At 42.9% G+C, this 25,496-nt stretch overlaps 1 protein-coding gene and 1 long non-coding RNA gene across 2 annotated transcripts; both read left to right on the top strand.

Annotated features, from left to right (window-relative positions):
• Positions 1 to 4,734: 4,734 nt before the first annotated feature.
• LOC109196133 (uncharacterized) lies at positions 4,735 to 5,843 on the top strand. Its single transcript, XM_019349429.2, has one exon. The coding sequence runs from the start codon at positions 4,789 to 4,791 to the stop codon at positions 5,611 to 5,613; it is 825 nt and encodes a 274-aa protein (XP_019204974.1). The 5' UTR covers positions 4,735 to 4,788; the 3' UTR covers positions 5,614 to 5,843.
• A 10,592-nt stretch (positions 5,844 to 16,435) lies between these two features.
• LOC109196144 (uncharacterized) lies at positions 16,436 to 20,878 on the top strand. Its single transcript, XR_002057608.2, has 3 exons — positions 16,436 to 16,574; positions 20,643 to 20,719; positions 20,823 to 20,878. It is a non-coding gene; the product is annotated as an uncharacterized LOC109196144 (long non-coding RNA).
• The last annotated feature ends 4,618 nt before the right edge of the window (positions 20,879 to 25,496 follow it).

Genomic DNA, 25,496 nt, shown 5'->3' on the forward strand with positions numbered 1-25,496 from the left:
AATACGATACAATCGTATTCCCTTACCATCAATAATCCTGGCTAATGTGCAGTCTCTGAGGAGTAAATTGGATGAACTGGATTTGAATGTGGCACATTTACGTGACTACAGGGATACATGTCTAATGGCATTCACAGAGACTTGGCTCAAGGATTCTGACCCCGATTGTTCTCTGGAACTAAATGGCTTCGGGTTTCCCATACGTTTGGATCGAGACCCCGGAGCTACCCAGAAATCTCAAGGAGGAGGGGTGTGTTTGTATATAAATCAGAAATGGTGTAAAAATGTGACCGTTTGTAAACAAGTGTGTCTGCCTGACATTGAGCTCCTCTCTGTGTCTTTGAGGCCGTTTTATCTGCCGAGGGAATTCCCACAGATCAACGTCACCGTCGTTTACATCCATCCTAAAGCGAATCCTAAGAATGCGACTGACACCGTCTCTAACGTCATCCACTCACTACAATCTCTCTCTCCTGAAGCCCCTAATATTGTTCTTGGGGACTTTAATCGCTGCGACTTGAAGAAAACACTGAGCAGTTTTTATCAGTATGTGAACTGTCCCACACGCTTCAATAAGACTCTGGATCTGTGTTACGGTTCCATAAAAGGTGCCTATACATCTGTGGCTGGCCCCGCCCTCGGATCCTCGGATCACAACACGGTGCATCTTCTGCCACTTTACAAGACTGTGCTGAGAAGAGAGAAAGTGAGGAAACACCGCATAAAGGTTTGGAGTGACGATGCCTCTTTAGCCCTGCAGGGCTGCTTTGACTGTACAGACTGGTCGGTGTTTATAGAATCATGCAGAGACATTAATGAACTCACTGACGTTGTCTGCAGCTATATCTCCTTTGGCAGAGACATGATTATCCCTTCAAAGGTTGTGCATTTTTTCCCTAATAACAAACCATGGTCTTCAAAAGCTCTTATGAGGCTGATTCATGAAAGGAAAAAAGCTTTTATTGAAGGGAATATCTTGAAAGTTAGAGAAATTAGGAAGGAGATCAGATCAGAAATTAAAAAAGCCAAAATAAAATACAAGGATAAGGTAGAAGCGGAGATGGCTAGCAATAACTTAAGGGTGGCCTGGGCAGGCATGAAACACATGACTGGTAAGATAAGTCTCCCTGGTTTTAGTTCAGACTCTCAGTTAGCCAATGAGCTGAATAGATTTTATTTGAGATTTAATGATAATTATAATTCAAGGAATACACTTGATTTCTTAATAGAGAGCACCAGAGCCCCCCCAGCTTTGTTCTTTGATGAAAGAAGGGTGAGAAATCTTTTTAAAATGAGGAAGACTAATAAAAGTCCAGGTCCTGATAATATATGTGGCCAGGTGCTTAGAACATGCGCTGAGCAATTATGCAGTATTTTTTATTATATCTTTCTTTTATCTCTTCAGCAACAGAAGGTTCCAGAGGTATGGAAAAAATCAATTATTTCTCCAGTTGCTAAGAGCACAAAACCTACGTCATTAAATGATTTTAGGCCTGTCGCTTTAACATCCTTAGTGATGAAATCCTTTGAAAAACTTGTCAGGAAGGAGATCCTGCAGCAAGTAGAGAAGCTTATAGACCCACTACAATTTGCATACAGGCCTCATAGAGGTGTGGATGATGCAGTGGTCACTCTGTTGAACTTCCTTTATCTCCATCTTGATGGCGCCAAAGCTCATGCTCGGCTCTTATTTATTGATTTTTCTTCAGCTTTTAATACTATCCAGCCACATCTTTTAGTTGATAAACTTCTTAACCAGTTTAAACTTGATTTTAATCTCGTTGGTTGGATTTTAGACTTTTTAACTGACAGTGAAGAGGATTCCCATGGGCCTGTTGTGGATGAGTTTGTTTGGTGGTGTGATCAGTCCTTCTTAATGATTAACACCTTGAAAACCAAGGACATGGTAACTGACTTCAGGAAGACATCCCCCCATCCTGCACTAACAGGGGTAAATGGTGCAGCCATTGAACTGGTGGACAGTTATAAGTATTTGGGGCTTGTTCTTGATAAGGCTCTGTCCTTTGAGTCACATCTTGCTGCTACAGTGAAAAAGGCTCAACAAAGACTGTACTTTTTAAGGAGGTTGAGAGGTTTTAATGTTTCATCTGAAGTGATGACTCTTTTTTATAAAAGTTTTATTGAATCTGTTTTAACCTTCTGTATCTGTCACGTCCGGTGTGGCAGACGTGTGGAATATATTAGGACCCAAAATGCGGCAGCTCAGGTGCAGGTGAGTATTTATTAAACAAAAGGAAATACAAACAACAATGGCACTGGGAACATGAACCTGGAACCTAAACTGGGTAAAACTAACAAAACAAACCAGAAACGAAGATGCAGGGAGGTCCGGGGAAATACACACGGAGAGACGCAGGGAGACCGAGGGGAAACAACACAGACGAACCAGCAACGAGAACGGGTGAACACACACTATAAATACACACCAGTAATCAGGGGATGGGAAACAGGAGGGAAACACATCTGGGAAACATAACAGCTGACGGGGCAGGGGAAACGTAAACAGAACACGCTGACATAAGACAGAGACCTTCAAAGTAAAACAGGAAACACATGCACGTAATGACACAGACTCAGAGACGCGGACTAAACACTGAGACCTACTACACTAAGGGGATGCACAAGCAGGGAAGACACCAAACAGAGGGAACACCACTAAACCCTAGGAAACCCAAATCAACAGTCATAATACAAACCATCAAAAGTAAAAGTCCAGAACCAAAAACACTGGGTCACCGACCCAGGACCATGACAGTATCATTGCTTGGTACGGTAATATGTCCCTGAATAATAAGACCAGACTTAACAACCTGGTTAAAGTGGCAGGTCAGATTTCAGGGAGGCCTCAGGTCCAGCTTGTGGACTTTTATAACAGGCAGGTGCTGAGGAAGGCGACCTCTGTCCTGTTGTGTTCAGATCATCCTCTCTTTAATGATTTTCAACTGCTTCCATCAGGTCGTCGTTATAAAGTGCCTGCAGTGAAGACAAAGAGACATAGATTGTCTTTTGTACCTACTGCTATTATCATAGTTAATAACACTAAACCATAAGTGTTGTTGCCATTGCATATTGCACTTTTTTGATGAAAAATCTAGGTTATTTTCTCAGGCTTATATTATATTATATTATTTTGGTGTGTGTATGTGATGTGTTGGTTGTCTGTTTGTTTGTTTGTACGGACATACTGCAAATCAATTTCCCGTTAGGGACAATAAAGTTACCATTGACCATTGCTGGACCCTTCAGTGCTTTAGGTCAGTTGTACTGTCTTTTTGTCTGCTGTTAATTCTTCAAGTCCACGGTGTTGTTCTGTCTGTCTTCTGTCTTCATCAGGAGATTAACTGTCCTTTAAGCGTCTTCTCAGGATGAGGACAGGATGAGAGGTGAAGCTGTGAAATCTGAAACCAAAGCCTGTTTTCGTCCCAATTCTGTTAATCTATCATTTTTCTGCTGTATTCTTCCAGGAGGTTGAGCAAGTCCATGGGCACCTGTATTAACACACTAAGACATTTATTTAATATCATTTTCATTACTATTACTTTGCACTTTCATTCTCTAATTCCTCTGTTTTCATTTTGAAACGTCTCTCACAAGCTCACAAGCTCTATTCAGACTTCCTGCTTCACTTCCTGCCAGACACACACACACACACACACACACACACACACACACACACACTCTTCACTCACTGGACTTTCATCCGTTTCTACAGCCTAATCGAGCTCTTATTTTATGTTCACACTCTATATACCCTCTGTAACTCTACTAATTTTATTATAAAAAGAATGCACCCTCAGCACACACACACACACACACGCACACACACACACACACACACACATATACTAAGCTCTTTGCATTTGCAAACATTAACCAAACGACATCCTTCACATCAAAATCCTCAGCATGGTTAGCAGAATTCTTGCACACTTGCAGCAATACACAATAATCAGACAACCCAAGTACATACAGACACAAACACCATGATCCCTACGGGGGTTTTCTGGCGTCCAACGCCCGGGTCCAACCCTTATGCCCGCTTCTGCTGATACCAGACTTTTCTTACACAATTTCGACAAATTTAAAAGCCTCTAAGCCCAGGTCCAACCTTGCTGGTCAATCAACCCGCTTCGGGAACGCCCTCACCGATAACGGTCAAATTTCTAGGCCCTATATTAATTTAAGCGCTCCCTGCAGCTTGACCGGAAGCTCCACTTAACCAGCGTCTCAGTATTTAACTGGCGCCTGAAGCTTTACTTAAAGCTGTTCCTGTCACCCGCATTGAAATGGTCACGCCTGAGCCAAGCTCTTCGCTCAAACAGCGCAGAAAAGAAGTGATCCTCGACCACTTGGTTATTAACGGGAGTTCGAATCCCCGTGGGAACCACCCGGGCTAACTGGACGTCACCAGGCCTGACCGCGCGTCCACGATCAGGAGTCGTTGCCACATGCTGAACACTGCGCTCCTAGGAGTCCAACCCCAGTCCTAGATCAAATTAAATACATTTAGAAGCACCACTGTGGACTGTAATCGCCAGTTTATTTATCTGATGCTCGGGTCCAAGCCTATAATCAATTTGGGAATTAAATCCCTTAACCGAATGTCCTAATCATGGTGCCCCGGAAGCTTATGTGAAATGGACTCAGCTGCTCTACCGTAATGTCACAAGCGAGGTCCGATGTTCAGCGGGAATATCACCAGCCTTCCCAATTACCGTTGGTGTCCACCAAGGCTCGGCCCTCTCGCCCCTGCTGTTCACTCTCTGTATGGACACCGCGACGGCTGATCTGCAATCACCACATCCATGGAGCCTCCTGTATGCAGATGATGTGTGCCTATCAGAAACAGAAAACTGCCTAGCCCTGCAAATCCAAACACAAGCATGGAAAGACCGGCTCTCCGAAAACGGCATGCGCCTGAACATCAAGAAGACAGAGTACCTTGAATGCGGCCCCCAGACCAACAGTACCATCACTATCGACGGCGAGCCGCTGACTAAAGTTGCCCAATTCAAGTACCTCGGGTCCCTTGTCACCTCAGACTGCGAAACCCTGCCAGACGCCAGACTCCGTGTCAACACAGCGTGGATGAAGTGGCGTCAGGTGAGTGGAGTCTTATGCGACAAGAGAATGCCAATCTATCTTAAGGCGAAAGTCTATAAGTCGATTGTGCGCCCAGTGGCACTCTACGGGTCAGAGTGCTGGCCAGCGACGACCAAACATGAACAAGCTCTTCACACCATGGAGATGAAGATGCTGAGGTGGCCTCTGGGTCTCACACGTGACCGAGTGAGGAACGAAGAGGTCAGGAAACAATGGGGAGTGACACCGATCACAGACAAGATGCGAGAAGCGAGGCTCCGATGGTATGGCCATGTTGTCCGTAGCGATAAAAATTCTATCGCAAAGACAGCCCACCAATTAGATCTGGAGGGAAACAGGCCACAAGGAAGACCAAAAAAGCGCTGGATGGACCGAATCAAGGATGATATGAAGGCTGTGAATGTTACACCAGAAGACGCCCTTGATAGGAAGAAGTGGAGGAAGGCATGCAAGATAGCGGACCCTGCGTCGCGGGATATAAACCGCTAGGAAGAAGAAGAACCGAATGTCCTAATCTAATCTCTTTTCTTGGCTGACGTAACACAATTGACACACATAACACATCAACTTTAAGCACACGTCACATCAACTTTAAAATTCACCCCAGCATTAACAACAAGTTTTCATCAAATATTCCCCAGACTTTACTTTTTATTTATCACAAATGACCCAAAATCACCATGGACATGTCACCCGAAATCTACTTAACAGATTTTATAATTTACTTTGATGTCACCACTACTGAGCCAATTTAATGGTGAAGATCATCAGCTCGGCGAACAGATAATTTAGAATTCATCCAATCTGCACAATTGGCTTTTTTCTTTGAACAGGCTGTGCTTACCTTTAAATCTTTTTAGACCGGTCTCCTGTTCGCCTCATCGGCTTGGTTTATAAAGGCCTCTCTTATTAAAATACATAAAACAATCTAATCAGAAAATAAGCTCTAAGAATATATATTTATCTTGTAACATTGTTTAAGTTAATGAACAATTGTGTTGAAAACTGAGATTACAATATCAATCAAGATAATTATAATTATGGTTTTTGCTGTAATTAAACAGTCATGTGGAAATGTGTCAACCACAGAACTTTAGAGGCCTTTTGTTCAATTATGTGTGGACTGTTTCTTTAGTCTCTACACAAATTGTTCTCAGTGTCTATGAGACTGATGAAATATCCATGTGTGCTGAAAGAGACTGTGCTGGTCTGACCCCCTCAGCCGAGGTATTGTGGGTAATGAAAGAGCAGATAGGTTGGCTAAAGCAGCTGTTAAAAAAGTAGACATAGATGTGCAGATACCATTGTTGAAATCTGAGGGAAAAGTATAGTTTGGACACAAAGTAAGAATTTCTGGAGAATGGCATGGGATCATGGAACAAAAGGGAGACATGGGGTACAAAACACAATAGAAGTTAAGAGGAGTCGTGGGTTAAATAGGCAGCAGGAGAAAACAAACAGGTCATTGCTTTCTGAATGGTTCTCTTTTTATGATGGGGAAACATCCGACTGGGTTATGTGATGGTGTAATGCTATGGAGACGGCTGAACATGTGGTTATTAGTTGCAGGAAGTATAGAAGTCAAAGGAGAGTGTTGAGGGTAGGAACTGGTGGTGAAATGAAACTTACATTTGAAAAAGTGGTTAATCAGTTAATTCACTATGAGGTGAAAGGAGTGGTTTTTCATTTTGAGAAATACTGATGTCATCAAGAGGATCTGAGGATCTGGAAGAGAAGTAAGAGTAAAAGCCAGGAGATGGCAGTAGTTCAACATCTTTGGATGCAAGCTGCTGTTAAAAATGACAGAAGAAGAAGTTTGCTTGATCATTCCTCAGCTCGTCTGTGTGAAGCTGAGTGTAAAGAGGCTCCTGCTGTTAGAGAAACACTCTGTTTAACAGAGTCAGACATGTTCAGACTCAATTTCAGTCAGAAACTCAGCATCACATTGATGAAGCTGCAGATTCATTGTGGTTAATTTCTCATTAATTTCTTTGCTACCAGCTGAAATTTAAATGTAATTTAAAAGAAGGATTCAAGGTTATTGGGTTTTTGAACCCAAAGATATCACATGAACGTATATGAATTGTATGATATGTCTCTTCTATTTTTCCATCCATCCGTTTGCTTCCACATATCCTTTTCAGGGTCGTGGGCGGTGCTGGAGCTGTCATCTTCTTCTTCTATTTTTCTATGATCATATTTTGATGTTGATTGTGATTGGTTTTATTTGTTTCTTCGGCGGTTGTAGTGTTTTAATATTTAGACTTTTTTCCATTATTTTAATTGTGTATAAAGTTTGATTTGAATGAAATTTACACTCAAATGCTTTCAGTGTTGCTGTGTTGAGTGTTTGCATGTTTAACGTTTGTATGGAAGACTGGTGGGGGAGGCTGTTACATCTTGCAGGAGGTCTCCTCTCTCCAGGAACTCACTCTGCAGGTGGGGGAGATACAGGAGAGGTGGAGGAAGAACTCAGCCTGGGTGTCTATTGTCTTGTGTAGTCTGGAGGATGAGTGGATGACACGGTGGGTGCAGTTTCTCTGTGGTGGGATCGGGTGGGCCGTCCCGAGCTCTGTGGGGCCGGGCGGCGCTGCTGAACTGGGCCCCGGTCCGGATGGGCCTGGGCCCCCTTGCCCCTCCCTTCCTTCCCTCCCCATCTCCAGCTGCCTCCCTCTTCCCGCTCCACCACAATCACCCACACATGCAGGGCCTTGGGGTAAAGGTGTGTCACCAGGGTGCAGGGAGGCATCCCCCCCCCCCCCCTCTGTCCCCTTCTGGCTGCCTGTGCCTCAATTTTATCCCACAACTTAGACATTCACATTACTCACACTCTCATAACACATACATATAGGACCTTGGGGGTGGGCACGCTACACGGCATCCAGAAGACCATCAGGGTGTACAACCTCACCCCTGGCGCCGTTGCCCACCTCTCAATTTTAAATACACGTATACATTGAGGGCTATCAGGAGGGGCTCTGTGCTTACCTGCTGCTGAGTAATTGCATATGATAGCATGAGGGTGGGAATGGATGTTTGTATCTGTGTGTGCCTGTTTGTCTGTGTCTATATGTCAGGTTGGGTATCAGACGCCAACTCTCTGGGGACATCTCAGGCCCTCCAAGGCACGGAGGCCTATCTCCCCCCACCACTCCCCCTGCCAGTGGCAGACGCCCTCAGACATCGGTGCGTTGGTGGTTCTTTGTGTCCAGGGATGGGCGTCCAGGTACGCACTGGCTCACTCCTGGTGGCTGCTTGTCGGGGCCTGGAACCTGGGGCTCGCTCGGGCTCCTTCGGGGGTGGGGTGCCCTCGGCCTCTCAGCCTGGGGCTCGGTCACTCTGGCACAGCTGGCTGCCGGCGGAGCTCACGGGCATGTCACTGCAACCCCCCCTGGCTTCTGCTCCGTGGCTGACCCCTCATCTGGGACTCTCCTCAGCTCTTTCCGGGATAGTGGCGCAGCTGCCCCTCTGTTGGTCTTCCTTGCTCTCTTGTGCTCTGAGGGCCTCTGGATGTCTGGAGCCTGGATCTCCTCCATACCTGCTTCATGCTCAGGAGGAGGAGGAGGCAGAGCATCGTCTTTGACAACTTCCTACCAGACCAGTGGAAGTGGAAGCTTCAATGAAGAAAGATTCCTGCTCCCAGCCGTTCATTGGCTCGGCATTTTAAACCCCTAAAGGGCCACCTGACCTGCATTAAATAAACAGGGTCAATAAAAACATTCACAAGAATAATACAAAACTTTCAGCCAGTTTAGCTTAATACATTAACTTTTTCTTGTGTACACAGTAATTCATAAATAAATAAACAATGTATATTATCAATAAAGATTGATCTAAACAGTTTAACTGCTATGTACAGATAAAGGTTGCATAGCTTTAAAACATTTGCTATCCAGCAAATATCAGTCAAACTCAACACAAAAGGCAACATAACAATCGTTCAAATTGTTTGGACCGCTGATCCAAATCAACTGGCTTTGGTCAAACAGATGTGTGCCGTGTTGGGCAGGTTACTTTGAAAAAGTAATTAATTATAGTTACTAGTTACTTCTTCAATAAAGTAACTGAGTTAGTAACTGAGTTACAATATTCTAAAAGTAATTAATGACTTGAAAAGTAACTATTGCGTTACTTTAAAAAAAACGTTTAACCCTGTGGGCTCCTGGGTATAATTGGTCATTTTTAACTACTTTTAATGTTTCCTCCACATTTCACCTTTAAAAACTATTTACTTTGTCTTGTTTGGTATCATCAGCACAACCTCACGTGTCTGAATTTACAGTTATGTTTTCATTTTGACATACTGTATTAACACAATTGATCTAAAATCAGACAAAAAATATAAAATAAGAGTAGAAAAAAGTTCTATTTTTACTGTAACAACCACAAACATGTTTAATGAATCATATTTCATAACTTTAAATGCAAATATAATTTGTCAATTTAAAAATCCTATGCACAAGTTTTGCAAACAACAAAGTTATTTGCAGCCATTTACCTTTTACCTTGATTTTTTAAATAACCATTTCAAACTATTTACAGAACAATCAGCTGTTCTTCAATAAGATGCCACAAATTATTTGTGCCACTCCAAAAAAATCATTTCTGTCCACTATAAAGGAGAACATCACAGCCTGATACCTGCAGGTCTGACAGCAGCAGGTGTATCACTCCTGTTTCTACCTGGAGACAGCAGTCGCCTCATTGTTCTGACACACAACACAAACACAACACTACACACTAACTACACAAGACAACACATTAACTACACACTCCAAACACGCTAAACGTCACAAATCTCTCACATCTCAAAACTCGCTCTCTCTTTTTCTGCTCTCTCTCTCTCTCTCTCTCACCCACACACACACACACACACTCCTAAAACTTCCCCAGAGTGCTTGCTAGCGCTGTCCTTACATGATGAAACTATTGAGGAAAAAACACGTATATATTGTTTATCATGACTCTGGTTTACGTGGCCTATAAATCTATAAATAAAAATAAACTATCAACACAATTTATAAACTGGTATATATCACGTGTTGCTTTGTCTTTAAGTGGTCATGTGATTGGCTTACCATGACTACTTTATTCTTCCTCAGTCACAGCAGCACTCATGCGATTGTTTTGCCCCCTGAGCTCCAGGTGTTGTGCTAGACAGTGATCGTGATTACCGCCCGCGGGAGCGCGCAGCGGGTTGCGGGTTTACCTGGTCATGTTCTCATTCACGGGGCGATCGCAAAATCCAAAGCAAAAAATTAACACCACGCCGATGCTGTTCACAGGACAGCAAGAGTAACGATCAGGAGCATCTCGTCTTCGTTATCGTTCCCCTCGTACGTGTTATTACTGCCATTTCAGTGTTTTCGCTTCACAACTAAAGAGTACAGTTTACTTTGTGCGCACTCAAATGGAGTCAAGTCAATTACTATGGGCTCAAAATGTGGTCATAAATATTTTGTACTTGTAAATCAGGATTTGTATGTGTAAAAAGAATTTGTGTGTGGACTTAGCCAAAAAACCCCTTGCAAGTTACAAGTATGAATTTTGACCCTATTTTTCTTCCTGTCATCTGATTGGTCAATGTCATGTCAATCACAAATGTAACAATCCAATCAGAGAACAGATGGGTTTGGCTGTCGGAGGGGCACTTTTTTGAACTGCAGGTCTTTGAAGGGAATAAATGCACTTTTACATGCCAACCCAGCGTTTTCCTTCATCACCACGAAGGAAAACAGTCTGTGGTCGTCCGAGTTTGGTGATTTTTGTGTCACAGGTCTACGTGTTTAATACAGCGCTGCGGACCGCGGGGGGGGGGGGCAGTGTTTTGGAAATGACAGTCTTCATTACAAAGCTTTCTTCGTTATGAATTAGCATACATGAACATTTGAAGAACTAGCAAAAAAACCCAGAAACTCTTGTAGAGGACATAAAGTCAGAGATAGAAACAACAAGGAGCAGGTGCATCTAGTAGAGCTGCTGCAAAAACCCACAGAGCTCAGCAGCCAGCGCAACAAATTCTGGATCCTTTGCTTTTAGTTAGCAGTTAGCATTAGCAGCACATGCTGCGTCGGATGTGAAAGGACCTTTATGCTGCGCACTGTGACTCACAGCAATGGTCCCGGGTCAGCCCTGACTTTGTGTTAAACTAATCCTAAAGTAATGATGGTATTTCTAACCACTGACATACCACAACTTTATCCTTTCAACAGCTGCTGAAAGTTAGCGGACCTAGCTGCTATCGGATATTTATATAGAGATCCTCCAGCTTCAAACTGTATTACCCTTCAAGGACCTGCACTTCAAAAAAGTGCCCCTCCGACTGCCAAACCCATCTGTTCTCTGATTGGATTGTTACATTTGTGATTGACATGACATTGACCAATCAGATGACAGGAAGAAAAATAGGGTCAAAATTCGTACTTGTAACTTGCAGGGGGGTTTTTGGCTAAGTCCACACACAAATCTTTTTTACACATACAAATCTTTTTTACGCACGCACAAATTCTTTTTACACATACAAATCTTTTTTACACACATACAAATCTTTTTTACACACACACAAATCTTTTTTACACACACACAAATTCTTTTTTACACATACAAATTTTTTTTACACACATACAAATCTTTTTTACACACACACAAATTCTTTTTTACACATACAAATTTTTTTTACACACACACAAATCTTTTTTACACACACACAAATTCTTTTTACACATACAAATCCTGATTTACAAGTACAAAATATTTATGACCACATTTTGAGCCCATAAATTACCGCCACCTGTGGTCAAGTGCCATAGCCTACAGCCAGATTAACTTGTGACACACATCTGAGCCACGTTTGAATTCCTGTTTCATGCACAATACATTTGTAACTTTTAGTTTTTTTTTATTTTTAAAGAAAACACCAGCAATAACAAAAACGCTGCAAAAGCACAAAAAACACAACAGAAAGAGGAAAAAAGAAAATGCAAATTCAAAAAACAAAAACACAAATAGGAAAAAAAAAAACGGAAGTGTTTCTGGGGAGACAATAGTAATTAGTAATAAACAGAGCCAGTGTGACTAAGTGGAGCTTGTGAGAGTGAGTGGATTGAAGAAAGTGAGGGACTCAGATGTGTCAGTTGGTTTGTCTTTGTTTTTGAGTGTGGAGGAGAGTTAGATTGGGTTGGTTTTAAAGCTAAGTTAAGAATATTCTGAATTTCAATTCAGTTTTATTTATATAGCACCAAATCACAACAACAGTCGCCTCAAGGCGCTTTATATTGTACAGTTTAATTTCCAAAACTTGCATATGATCTTCAGTTTGCAGCTGGACTATCACATAGCAGCTGGAGCAGTCTCACATGGAGGCCAGTCCACTGCTGCCACCTGTGGCCAAGTGCCATAGCCTACTACTAGATGAACTTGTGACACACATCTGCAGTAGAGGCTGAGTGGCTGCTCTCACACCTGGAGCATCCAAATCGACCCACAAACACGTTGAAAGATGCAACGCCATCAATTTGGATTGTCCAGTGTGCTTCTTAATTCAGATCAAACTGAGGTTATTGTACTCGGCCCTGAAAATCTTAGAAATATGGTATCTAAGCAGATTCTTACTCTGGATGGCATTACCTTGGCCTCCAGTAATGCTGTGAGGAACCTTGGAGTCATTTTTGACCAGGACATGTCCTTCAACGCACATATTAAACAAATATGTAAGACTGCTTTCTTCCATTTGCGCAACATCTCTAAAATTAGAAATATCCTGTCTCAGAGTGATGCTGAAAAACTAGTTCATGCATTTATTACTTCCAGGCTGGACTACTGTAATTCTTTATTATCAGGATGTCCCAAAAACTCGCTGAAAAGCCTTCAGTTAATCCAAAATGCTGCAGCAAGAGTCCTGACAGGGACTAGAAAGAGAGAGCAGATTTCTCCTGTACTGGCTTCCCTTCATTGGCTTCCTGTTAAATCCAGAATTCAAAATCCTGCTCCTCACATACAAGGTCTTAAATAATCAGGCCCCATCTTATCTTAATGACCTTGTAGTACCATATCACCCTATTAGAGCACTTCGCTCTCACACTGCAGGCTTACTTGTTGTTCCTAGAGTATTTAAAAGTAGAATGGGAGGCAGAGCCTTCAGTTTTCAGGCCCCTCTTCTGTGGAACCAGCTTCCAGTTTGGATTCAGGAGACAGACACTATCTCTACTTTCAAGATTAGGCTTCAAACTTTCCTTTTTGCTAAAGCATATAGTTAGGGCTGGACCAGGTGACCCTGAATCCTCCCTTAGTTATGCTGCAATAGACGTAGGCTGCCGGGGATTCCCATGATGCATTGAGTTTTTCCTTTCCAGTCACCTTTCTCACTCACTATGTGTTAACAGACCTCTCTGCATCGAATCATATCTGTTATTAATCTCTGTCTCTCTTCCACAGCATGTCTTTATCCTGTCTTCCTTCTCTCACCCCAACCAATCACAGCAGATGGCCCCGCCCCTCCCTGAGCCTGGTTCTGTCGGAGGTTTCTTCCTGTTAAAAGGGAGTTTTTCCTTCCCACTGTCGCCAAAGTGCTTGCTCATAGGGGGTCATATGATTGTTGGGTTTTTCTCTGTATTTATTATTGTGCGATCTACTGTACAATAGAAAGCGCCTTGAGGCGACTTCTGTTGTGATTTGGCGCTATATAAATAAAATTGAATTGAATTGAATCCAGACTGAGAGACCTCTTCCCTCTGACCCCTCCCCAAACCCTCAAACCCTCCTACCCACCTCGACATACAAACTCTGTGAGGCTTCACGTGTTCTGTTGATGTTTAGCCTCGAGGCTGGTGAGTGTTAACATGAATATGTTTCTTCTTATGACATAAAATAATTCCACGCTGTTCGTGTCTGTGGGTGAAATGTGAGGCCGGTCGGCTCCTCTGAGCGCTGGTTTCCTGTAAGTAGAGAGGAAGTGAGTTTAGCTGAGCCTCCGTTTAGTGTGAGAGAGCAGGAGGAGAGTGAGAGCTGTGCTGAGGCAGGGTGAGTGTTAACACCGCTCTGACATTACTGTGTCTCTGTGGCGGGAACAACAGGCTCCGTCAGTGGAGGCAAAAATAATCAGACTTTGGTTTTTCAAAGGAAACAACTTTATGTCGGAAGTTCCCGCACGCTCATTGGATAACGATGTGTCAATCTCAAGTTATTAGCCAATGGGCGCGTGGATTCACAGAAAGACCCGCCTTTATCACGGGACTTTAAAAACTACAATGGCGACAGAAACTCGGTGAGTGGAGTTCAGGCTGACGTCATGAAACTGTGACGTTTGAGCCACTTCCTGTTCTCAGTCCCAGCGTCCTGATCACCGAGGTTTCTGGGGTCCGTTCTTCGTACCTCGCTTACTACATCCAAGATCAAATCATCGCGCTAACTTTGAGCTCACTAATCCGGTTCTCCGAACACACCTGTTGTTGACGATTAGTATAGCTGGATGAAGTAATCTGAGATCACTGGGTGGCTTAAAAAGGGCTACGCATCGATAGTAGAAACATTGATCGGCAACCCTGTGATTGGTCGGCGAAGATGTCGAAGGAGCGCGCTCAGTATTTTACGGCAGCAGAGCAAGAACTCTTGATTGAGGGATATCAGGAGTTTCAGAGTTTAATTAAAACGCAGGGGAACACTGCAAAGGCTGCAAAAGCAAGGAGAGAGGGCTGGCAGAAAGTTGCTGACAAATTAAACTCGTAAGTAATTTATTATATTATATTCCATTATATCCTCTTTCACATTAGAGCCACAACAGGACCCACCAGAACATGGGAACAAGTAAAAGTGAAATATAAGAATATTCTACAGAATGGTAATATTTATCACTTATATTGCTTTTAGTCTCTTGAAAAGACACCCTGCAATAAGACAGGTGGTGGTCCTGCACCCCCTCGTCACACCCCGGATTTCTGTACCGTGACATTTATTGACATTGTGGGTTTTTTTGTGTGTACTTTTACATAACACTCCATCACTTTTACCTGTTCCCATGCAAGGGGTGACTGAGTTGGGAGATATATCTATCTATCTATCGAGAGAGAGAGAGTGTGTGTGGTAAGTAAATAACAAAAAAATCGATATCTCTCTATGAGCACACTGTCGCGCTGAGCTAAAGGATCCTGTCTATCCCGCAATATCCGCTGAATTCTGTAAACTCTCCTTATCAATCTTGCACCTTCCTTGCTCGCGTACAAACGGACAGGACATGGCTGCGACAGACTTCCCAAATCCACCTTCGCTTTTATAGCCGTGGTCTCTCATCTTGATTGCACGAAGTAATTTACTATTACTACTCTAAAATATGAATTACATCTGAAATAATCAAATACATGTAATAGAATGATTAATAGTACATTTCCCTTTTTTTCGGAAATGACCTGTATGTATCTGTATGAAATCAATAAAAGAATCAAATGCTGCATTATCTTTAGTTACATTGATAATATTTATTTATGGAAAAACAGTGGAGAAATATCGCTGTTGCTTTCATATAACTGCAGCGGACATACCTGAGAGGCCGCGATCTAATCCTGTTTACATAAAGTAAGCCTGCTCCCGAGCAGGTTTACGCTTACGGATCTGTTGCTATGACAGCAAGTCCCGGATGAGCTTCGGAGAACCGAACGATCCAAGATCACGCGAAATCGTCAACAATCAAATCCGGCTAACTTACTTAGCGAGGTACGAAGAACGGGCCCCTGTTGCTCTGATATCTGATATTGATTATATTGGTAAACAGGCTGTAGCATAAACATCAGGTCTGTTCTGAAAACTGTCTTTATTTTTTCAAAGTAAGGGAATATCTGTGGTGTGATACCGCGGGCTCATGGGCTAAGGACTTGGATTGACAAGCGCAGATGATTGTGTTGTTTCTTATAAAGGCTTGTGTGTGTGTGCCTTCCTGTGTGTGTCCTTGTGTCAGTGGAACTGAATCAGTGTGTTAGAGAAAGTGCTCCTCTGCTGTGCCGTCATCGTGTGGATGCTTCTTTTAAAGTTGGAACTCATGTTTTTATGATCTGCTTCATTTCATTGAACCTTTATTTCTAATCATGAAGTCCCTTTGAGGTTACAGCCTCCTGGTTAGGTTTAGGCTGTTCTTGTGCTTCAGGCTGAAATATGAGGAGTAAGGAGTGGGGCTGGTTAGCCCTCATGACCCTCACCATAACACATACGTCACAGGACAGTGTTTACCACAGAAACTCCATGAAATGATCAATGAGAACTTTAGAAACCCGTCAGTGTGATGCTTCCAGTACAACAGCACCTCTGAGTGTGTGTGTTTACCTCTCAGACTAACTGCACCCTGACATCAAGAAGATGGAGGAAGAGGATGGAGCAGGATCTGCAGCATCCAGCTGTGTGTCTGTGAGGAGTGACTGGTCCAAAGAAGAACCTCCAGAGTTCAGTAATGAACCTGCAGCAACAATGTAAGAGAGCTGCTGACTCATTTATTCAGTGTAAATAATGATTTTTGATGCAATGGGAGAAGAAAACAGTTTTAAAAATAAGGATTAAAATATTACAAACTATATTTTTGAGTTTCCTGATGTAGTACAAAAATATATGAACATAACTGTATATAGGACAGATATTTTACGGTTCTTTTAGGCAGCACCAAAAAACAAAAAGACTATTTTTAAGCTGTCTGAGGTAGTGAGTCAACATGTCACACTGGGTCAAAGGTCAGGGAGTAAAAGTGTGTTTTAAAGGAGCTTTAAAAGCAGTGAGTGAAGGAGCCTGTCGAGGTAAATCGTTCCATAACTGATCAAATTCAGTTGGTGGACCTCTGTGTGAAATCAAGCATCTGGTTCACAGAGAGGATAACCCTCAAATGGGCTGTACAACATTATATAGGGAGACAAAAACAGAGATTATCGTAGCCATCGCTCTCTCGCATGGACGTGGCAGTCTTGCTGTCTGCTGCCAATCCTCCCCGTACCTCCGTGACCTCGTCTGGTATCTGCTCCCTCCTCTGTAAGAGACAGTAAAGGAAAACACGTCTCTGCCTAGTCTTGAAAATCTAATTCAATTCAATTCAATTTTATTTATATAGCGCCAAATCACAACAAAAGTCGCCTCAAGGCGCTTTATATTGTACAATAGATCTCACAATAATAAATAAAGAGAAAACCCCAACAATCATATCATATGACCCCCTATGAGCAAGCACTTTGGCGACAGTGGGAAGGAAAAACTCCCTTTTAACAGGAAGAAACCTCCGGCAGAACCAGGCTCAGGGAGGGGCGGGGCCATCTGCTGTGATTGGTTGGGGTGAAAGAAGGAAAACAGGATAAAGACATGCTGTGGAAGAGAGACAGAGATTAATAACAGATATGATTCGATGCAGAGAGGTCTATTAACACATAGTGAGTGAGAAAGGTGACTGGAAGGGAAAAACTCAATGCATCATGGGAATCCCCGGCAGCCTACGTCTATTGCAGCATAACTAAGGGAGGATTCAGGGTCACCTGGTCCAGCCCTAACTATATGCTTTAGCAAAAAGGAAAGTTTGAAGCCTAATCTTGAAAGTAGAGATAGTGTCTGTCTCCCGAATCCAAACTGGAAGCTGGTTCCACAGAAGAGGGGCCTGAAAACTGAAGGCTCTGCCTCCCATTCTACTTTTAAATACTCTAGGAACAACAAGTAGGCCTGCAGTGTGAGAGCGAAGTGCTCTAATAGGGTGATATGGTACTACAAGGTCATTAAGATAAGATGGGGCCTGATTATTTAAGACCTTGTATGTGAGGAGCAGGATTTTGAATTCAATTCTGGATTTAACAGGAAGCCAATGAAGGGAAGCCAAAACAGGAGAAATCTGCTCTCTCTTTCTAGTCCCTGTCAGGACTCTTGCTGCAGCATTTTGGATTAGCTGAAGGCTTTTCAGTGAGTTTTTAGGACATCCTAATAATAAAGAATTACAGTAGTCCAGCCTGGAAGTAATAAATGCATGAACTAGTTTTTCAGCATCACTCTGAGACAGGATATTTCTAATTTTAGAGATGTTGCGCAAATGGAAGAAAGCAGTCTTACATATTTGTTTAATATGTGCATTGAAGGACATGTCCTGGTCAAAAATGACTCCAAGGTTCCTCACAGTGTTACTGGAGGCCAAGGTAATGCCATCCAGAGTAAGGATCTGCTTAGATACCATATTTCTAAGATTTTCAGGGCCGAGTACAATAACCTCAGTTTGATCTGAATTAAGAAGCAGAAAGTTAGCGGCCATCCAGGTCTTTATGTCTTTAAGACATTCCTGCAGTTTAACTAATTGGTGTGTGTTACCTGGCTTCATGGATAGATAGAGCTGCGTGTCATCTGCATAGCAGTGAAAATTTATGCTATGTCTTCTAATGATGCTGCCTAAGGGAAGCATGTATAATGTAAATAGAATTGGTCCTAGCACTGAACCCTGTGGAACACCATAATTGACCTTAGTGTGTGAAGAGGACTCTCCATTTACATGAACAAATTGGAGTCTATTAGATAGATATGATACAAACCACTGCAGCGCAGTACCTGTAATACCTACAGCATGTTCTAATCACTCTAATAGGATATTATGGTCAACAGTATCGAACGCTGCACTGAGGTCTAGCAGGACAAGCACAGAGATGAGTCCACTGTCAGAGGCCATAAGAAGATCATTTGTAACCTTCACTAAAGCTGTTTCTGTGCTGTGATGAGCTCTGAAACCTGACTGAAACTCTTCAAATAAGCCATTCCTCTGCAGATGATCAGTTAGCTGTTTGACAACTACTCTTTCAAGGATGTTTGATATGAAAGGAAGGTTGGAGATTGGCCTATAATTAGCTAAGACAGCTGGGTCTAGAGATGGCTTTTTGAGTAAAGGTTTAACTACAGCCACCTTGAAGGCCTGTGGTACATAGCTGATTATTAGAGATAGGTTGATCATATTTAAGATTGAAGAATTAATTAATGGCAGGACTTCTTTGAGCAGTTTTGTAGGAATGGGGTCTAAAAGACACGTTGATGGTTTGGAGGAATTAATTATTGAAGTTAACTCAGAAAGATCAATTGGAGAAAAAGAGTCTAACTTAACATCGATGGTACTAAAAGTAGCTGTAGATAATATTACATCTGTGGGATGATTATTGGTAATTTTTTCTCTAATGATAAGAATTTTATTTGTGAAGAAGTTCATGAAGTCATTACTAGTTAACGTTAAAGGGATTGTTGGCTCAGTAGAGCTCTGACTGTTTGTCAGCCTGGCTACAGTGCTGAAGAGAAACCTGGGGTTGTTCTTATTTTCTTCAATCAGTGATGAATAGTAAGATGTTCTGGCTTTGCGGAGGGCTTTCTTATAAAGCAGCAAACTATTTCTCCAGGCTAAATGATGATCCTCTAAATAACTAATGTTATCATCCATTGTTCTTCTAGGGCCTCTTCTTCTTGTGGCCTCAGCTAACTGCTAATATTTAAATGGCTAACATTAACATGTGTGCCAGGTTGTTCAGTGTTGTGACAGTCAGCTGCTTCAGCTGCTGCTGGGATGGGCTGTGGCAAAGAGAACAGAGAAAATCAAAATCAGAGTTTTTCTCTGGATTAAAAGCAAGGAAACAACAATATATTCTACATGGTGAAACTGATGGTTTGTGGTGTTTGGGTCTGTTTTTGTGTATTTATGCAGATAAAGTGTAAACTCAGATGAATTATACCATCAAATGTTAAAGGAAAATATCAGGATGAGTGTCTGTGAGCTGAGAAGGACGTGAAGTGAGGAGTTTATCCCAGAGCTGAAGCTGCTCTGTGTGCAGAGATGAGCTCAGATTCCTGCTGTGATTGATCAACAGTCACAGAAATGTAGACTTGTAGTTATTACTGCAGGATGGTCACAGCAGATACTGATGAACATGGATTATGAGGATGGATGATCAAGTTTCTCACTCTCTCCTTTAAATCTCAGTTTTCTTCTTCTTCACAGTTTATCTGTTAATTTATTCATGAATAACACTGAAAGAGTTTCTGTTATATTTCCTCTTGAACATCACCTTATTAGGGCGGCATTAGGAAATAGCCCCCCTCCAAAGAATGAATAAATGAATGATGATAATAATAAAATGATTAAAAAGCAGAGCTCAGAGTGGTAGAATGGTCAAACATGGATCCACGGGTGGTTCAACTGCATTTGGTGACGTGACTAAAGCAAATCTTTCAAATAATCCCACCATCAACGGGATGTTGTCTCCTTTACTACGGTTACTTTACTTGGTCACCGTGTGAATTTCTTTGAAATGAACCAAATTCTTTTATTTGTTGGTTGTTGCATATTTAAGCTCTACAGTCAGGAAAGGAGGAGATGAGGCCTCAACAATGTTGGGTTGTAGCTGTGGTTCAGGTTAGAGTGAGTGTCCATGGAATAAATGTAAGTCAGTGAACTGGAAACATGACTGTGTTCAAACTTTTCCTTTTTATAATGAGTCTAATCAAAGGTGGACAGAAGTATCTCCACTTTGACTTTTCTGTGTCACCATCAGAGCTTCTGCACAGTGTGGAGAAAGATCCAGAAGCAGAGCTGGACTGCAGACAGCCAGTCAGAGCAGCTGTGTACAAAGTAAGACTGAACATCTGTCTGCTGATGGACTCATTTCTGAAAACTGGACTTCTTGTGTTGTTCAGACATTGAAGAGTTTTCTTTCTGTTTTTCTTTCTTTCAGCAGATGTTGGTCTGCAGGAGGTTTTAGATGAACATAAGATCAGTCTGAGGAGGAGATGTGAACGTGTGACTGAAGGAAGTGATGAAACAGGAAGTAGAACCCTCCTCAACAGGATCTACACTGAGCTCTACATCACAGAGGGACAGAGTGAAGAGGTTGATACCCAACATGAGGTGAGGCAGCTGGAGACAGCTTCCAAGATGGACGCCCTCCATGACGCTCCAATCAGGTGCCAGGACATCTTTAAAGCCTTCCCTGACCAACAGAGACCCATCAGAGTGGTTCTGACCAACGGCGTGGCTGGTGTTGGAAAAACCTTCTCAGTGCAGAAGTTCACTCTGGACTGGGCAGAGGGCTTGGAGAACCAACATGTCAGTGTGGTGGTTCTGCTTTCATTCAGGGAGCTGAACCTGATCACAGATGAGCAGTACAGTCTTCTGGAGCTGCTCCATGTTTTCCATCCAACATTACAGAAGGTCACAGCAGAGAAGCTGGCTGTCTCTCAGCTTTTGTTCATCTTTGACGGCCTGGATGAAAGCAGACTTTCATTGGATTTCACCAACAGGAAGCTGCTGTCTGATGTCACACAGAAGTCATCAGTCAGCCAGCTGCTGACAAACCTCATCCAGGGGAATCTGCTTCCCTCGGCTCTCGTCTGGATAACTTCCCGACCTGCAGCGGCCAATCAGATCCCTCCTACATGTGTTGACAGGCTAACAGAAGTACGAGGCTTCACTGACGCCCAGAAGGAGGAGTACTTCAGGAGGAGATTCAGTGATGAAGAGCTGTCCAGCAGAATCATCTCCCACATGAAGACATCCAGGAGCCTCCACATCATGTGTAGTATCCCAGTCTTCTGCTGGATCACTGCTACAGTTCTGGAGCACATGTTGACTACAGAGCAGAGAGGAGAGCTGCCCAAGACCCTGACTGACATGTACTCACACTTCCTGCTGGTTCAGACAAAGAGGAAGAAGAACAAGTACCATGAGGGACGTGAGACGAGTCCACAGGAGCTGACGGAGGCTGACAGGGAAGTTCTTCTGAAGCTGGGGAGGCTGGCGTTTGAACATCTGGAGAAAGGAAACATCATGTTCTACCAAGAAGACCTGGAGCAGTGTGGTCTGGATGTGACAGAGGCCTCGGTGTACTCAGGAGTTTGTACAGAGATCTTCAAAAGAGAGTGTGTGATCTTCCAGGAACCAGTCTACTGCTTTGTTCATCTGAGCATTCAGGAGTTTCTGGCTGCTGTCTACATGTTCCACTGTCACACCAACAGGAAGACAGAGGTGCTGAAGAACTTCCTTAAACCAAAATCTTTAATTAAGATGATTTCCAGTCTTTTTGATAACAAAGATCTCCAATCACTTGATGTATTTCTGAGGAGAGTCATGGAGAAATCCCTCCAGAGTAAAAATGGCCACCTGGACCTGTTTGTTCGCTTCCTTCATGGCCTCTGTCTGGAGTCCAACCAGAGACTCTTAGTAGGTCTGCTGGGTCAGACAGAGAACGGTCCAGGAACCATCCAGAGAGTCATCAACAACCTGAAGGAGATGAACAGTGATGAAATCTCTCCTGACAGAAGCATCAACATCTTCCACTGTCTGATGGAGATGAACCACCTCTCATTATTTCAGGAGATCCAAGAGTTCCTGAAGTCAGAGAACAGATCAGAGAAGGAACTCTCTGAGATCCAGTGCTCAGCTCTGGCCTTCATGCTGCAGATGTCAGAGGAGGTTCTGGATGAGTTGGACCTGAGGAAGTACAAAACATCAGAGCGGGGACGACTGAGACTGATTCCAGCTGTGAGGAACTGCAGAAAGGCTCGGTGAGTCCAGATGTGATCATTAACATCATTGATCAGTGTAGGTTAGTAGTTTAATTTTGAAAATAAAATCAGATTGTAAGCACAAAGTGTTTGTGTCTGTACGCTGCAACCTTCCACACCATCCTTTATTGTACAGACTCAGCAGCAGCTCCATGGATCCCAAATCCAAGAGTGGAGAACAGATTTGAAGTGTGTCACATCCATGCAGTCACAGCTGTTTCCACCATGTTTCCACTGATATTAATCCTGTTCAATGACACGTTTCATATCAGTGAATATGTTCTTTAGGACGTCCACTGACATGTTTAAGTGTCCTGCTGGAAATCACTCAAATCATCCATGAAATCCATGAAAAATCCTTTTAGTGTTTCTAACTTCACCCTCTGTCCTCTCTCTCTCTCCATCCTCCTCACTGCTTCTTTCACTGATAATCACACAAACATCGTATTCAGCTACAAAATAACACAATAATATCATCTGATGATCATTATTATAAGAGCAGGATCCATATTTGATATCAGAGTAACACACTGCTTGGTTATGTGCAGTCATCATCAGTGACTGTGGCTCAAACAGAAGCTCTCTGATTGGTTGCTGACCTTGGTCACCTGTCCACTCTCACCTGTTTGTGTTTGCTCTCTCTTTGCTGTCTCCATCCTCTCTCTCCTTTCTCTCCCTCTCTGTCTTTGTACCGTCACTCAGGTCCAATGGAAACAGTGACATTTACAAACCAATCAAAGACAAACTGATCCATGTCAGGTTATAACAATATTCAAAGTGAATACAGGCTGCTGCTGGACACAGACAGGTAACATCATTTTGACTTGCTGTCACCTGGATCTGGACTCATAAACACTGAAGCCCTGAACAGGAATACAAATCATTTTCTGCCAACTAGCGACACACCAGCAGATAATGGCTCAGAAAGCTAAAATGAGCCAATCATTTCTGTGTTTAGTTCCCCTGAAATCAGATCTGATATCAGCAGCTCTGAGTTCATTCATCATTATTGTCCAGTGATGAGATTTCTGCTCCGTTTGGTAACAGTCAGCAGGTTTTTCCTGCGTGTGGACGTGAACAGTCGTACCTGACAGCAGGTAGCAAACAGAGATCATCTTTCCAGCTGGAACTCTTCACTGAGCTGAACTCATTCAAAATGTTCTGGAGTCAAAACAGGAAACAGTCCAAATGTGTGTCTTCACTCTGACTCTGGATCAGATCTCAGTGACAGACTGTGGACATTATGGAAGCCTAAATGTGACACCATCTTCCTCCTTCATCTGCAGATTAAAGCCAAACAAAGATTCTCATTAAAAGTCTGCAGGTCTGAGAGAGACTCAATCGTTGTGTCATGTCAAACACAGTAAGAGGAGCTGAAGCACAGATGTGAAGAGCAGATGTTCATCAGATTATGACCTCACTCTGTTTTGTCTTCATATACATTCAGTCTGTGTTTATAATGCAGATTTTCTGCTTTTATAATAACACATTTTATATTTTCTATCATCACAGACTGACTCAGTGTGGACTCTCAAAGACTCACTGTGAAGTTGTGGCCTCAGCTCTGAAGTCCAACCCCTCCCATCTGACAGAGCTGGACATGAGTTGGAACAACCTGCAGGGTTCAGCAATGAAGCTTCTGTGTGCTGGACTGGAGACTCTGAGGTGAGTTCACTGACTGTGGCTGTTGTAGTTGTTCTGTATTTCAGGTCTTTGATTGATGTTTGAAACTTTCTTTAGTGCCTAAATGTTCAGGATGTGTCTGAAGACAAATGTGAAGAAGTTTGAGTGCTTTCAGAAATGTTGTGTCTTTCCAAACGACTGAACAACAGTTTTTCCTTTTGGCTCCAAACAGAAGTGACAGACTTGAGCAGGGTTCATTTAAAGGCTGACAGAAGTGGAGTGGTGACGGGGAGATGTTTGACAGGACAGTGTTTCAGCCTCCACAGGTTCATGTTGTGCTCCATCAGTCAGTGAAGATGAAGTCAGTGCTGATGAGGCTGTAGAGTGTGTGAGGGATGTGAATGAGGATGATGAAGATCTGATGATAGCAGATAAAAACAGGCTGCAGAGACTTTGAGCCATACAGGGCACACAGTGTGTGTACAGAACAGCTGAAATCATTCTGGAGGCCTCACTGGAATATGGAAGCATCACAGTACAGCTTCACTAAAGTCTCTGATATGAGATGAGAAATGAAGCAGCCAGAGCTTTTTCATGAGTGGAAATCCACTGTGACTGTGAGCTGCTGCTACAGCCTCCAGATTAGCCAGCAGCTCATCCTGCTCAACATTTTCTCACCAACTTTAATGGAAGTGTGATGTTTTCAGCTGGAGTGATGGTCAGGGTGGCCTCCCTCTCCTCTTCTTCTCCTCTTCCTCTTTCATTTGTAAAGCCACTTCTGCTGCTTTCATTCATTTGGAAGTCCTGTAGCTGAGTTTGGGAGAGACTAACAGCCTCGGCAGCAGAGGGGAGAAAGGCTGTAACACCACCACTTTACTCTGTTCTACCTGTCACATCATTTTATCAGGAAACAAATATGTTTTTACTATGTTTGTCTTGAAGATGTAAGAAGATCACATGGTGCTTTTTATTATTGTGTTGGTTTGTTTCCTGTCTCTTGGATGGAGCCCAGCTGTGCGTGGCCCCTGGGCCTGTGGTCAGAGTGTGTGCTGGATAATCCGGCCCAGGATGAGGCCAAACTGACATGGGATGAAATGTCTGTCACATAATTGAGCTTAGTGTAGTTTCATTTCTGCACAATTTAAAAACAACCAAAACTTTTTTCTGTCTTTTCTATGTTATACTGTAGACTTTCTTTGATACTGTGTCCAAACGGAGCAGCT

The sequence above is a fragment of the Oreochromis niloticus genome, unplaced genomic scaffold (genome assembly GCF_001858045.2).
Source record: "Oreochromis niloticus isolate F11D_XX unplaced genomic scaffold, O_niloticus_UMD_NMBU tig00007365_pilon, whole genome shotgun sequence".
Taxonomy (NCBI): Eukaryota; Metazoa; Chordata; class Actinopteri; order Cichliformes; family Cichlidae; genus Oreochromis; species Oreochromis niloticus.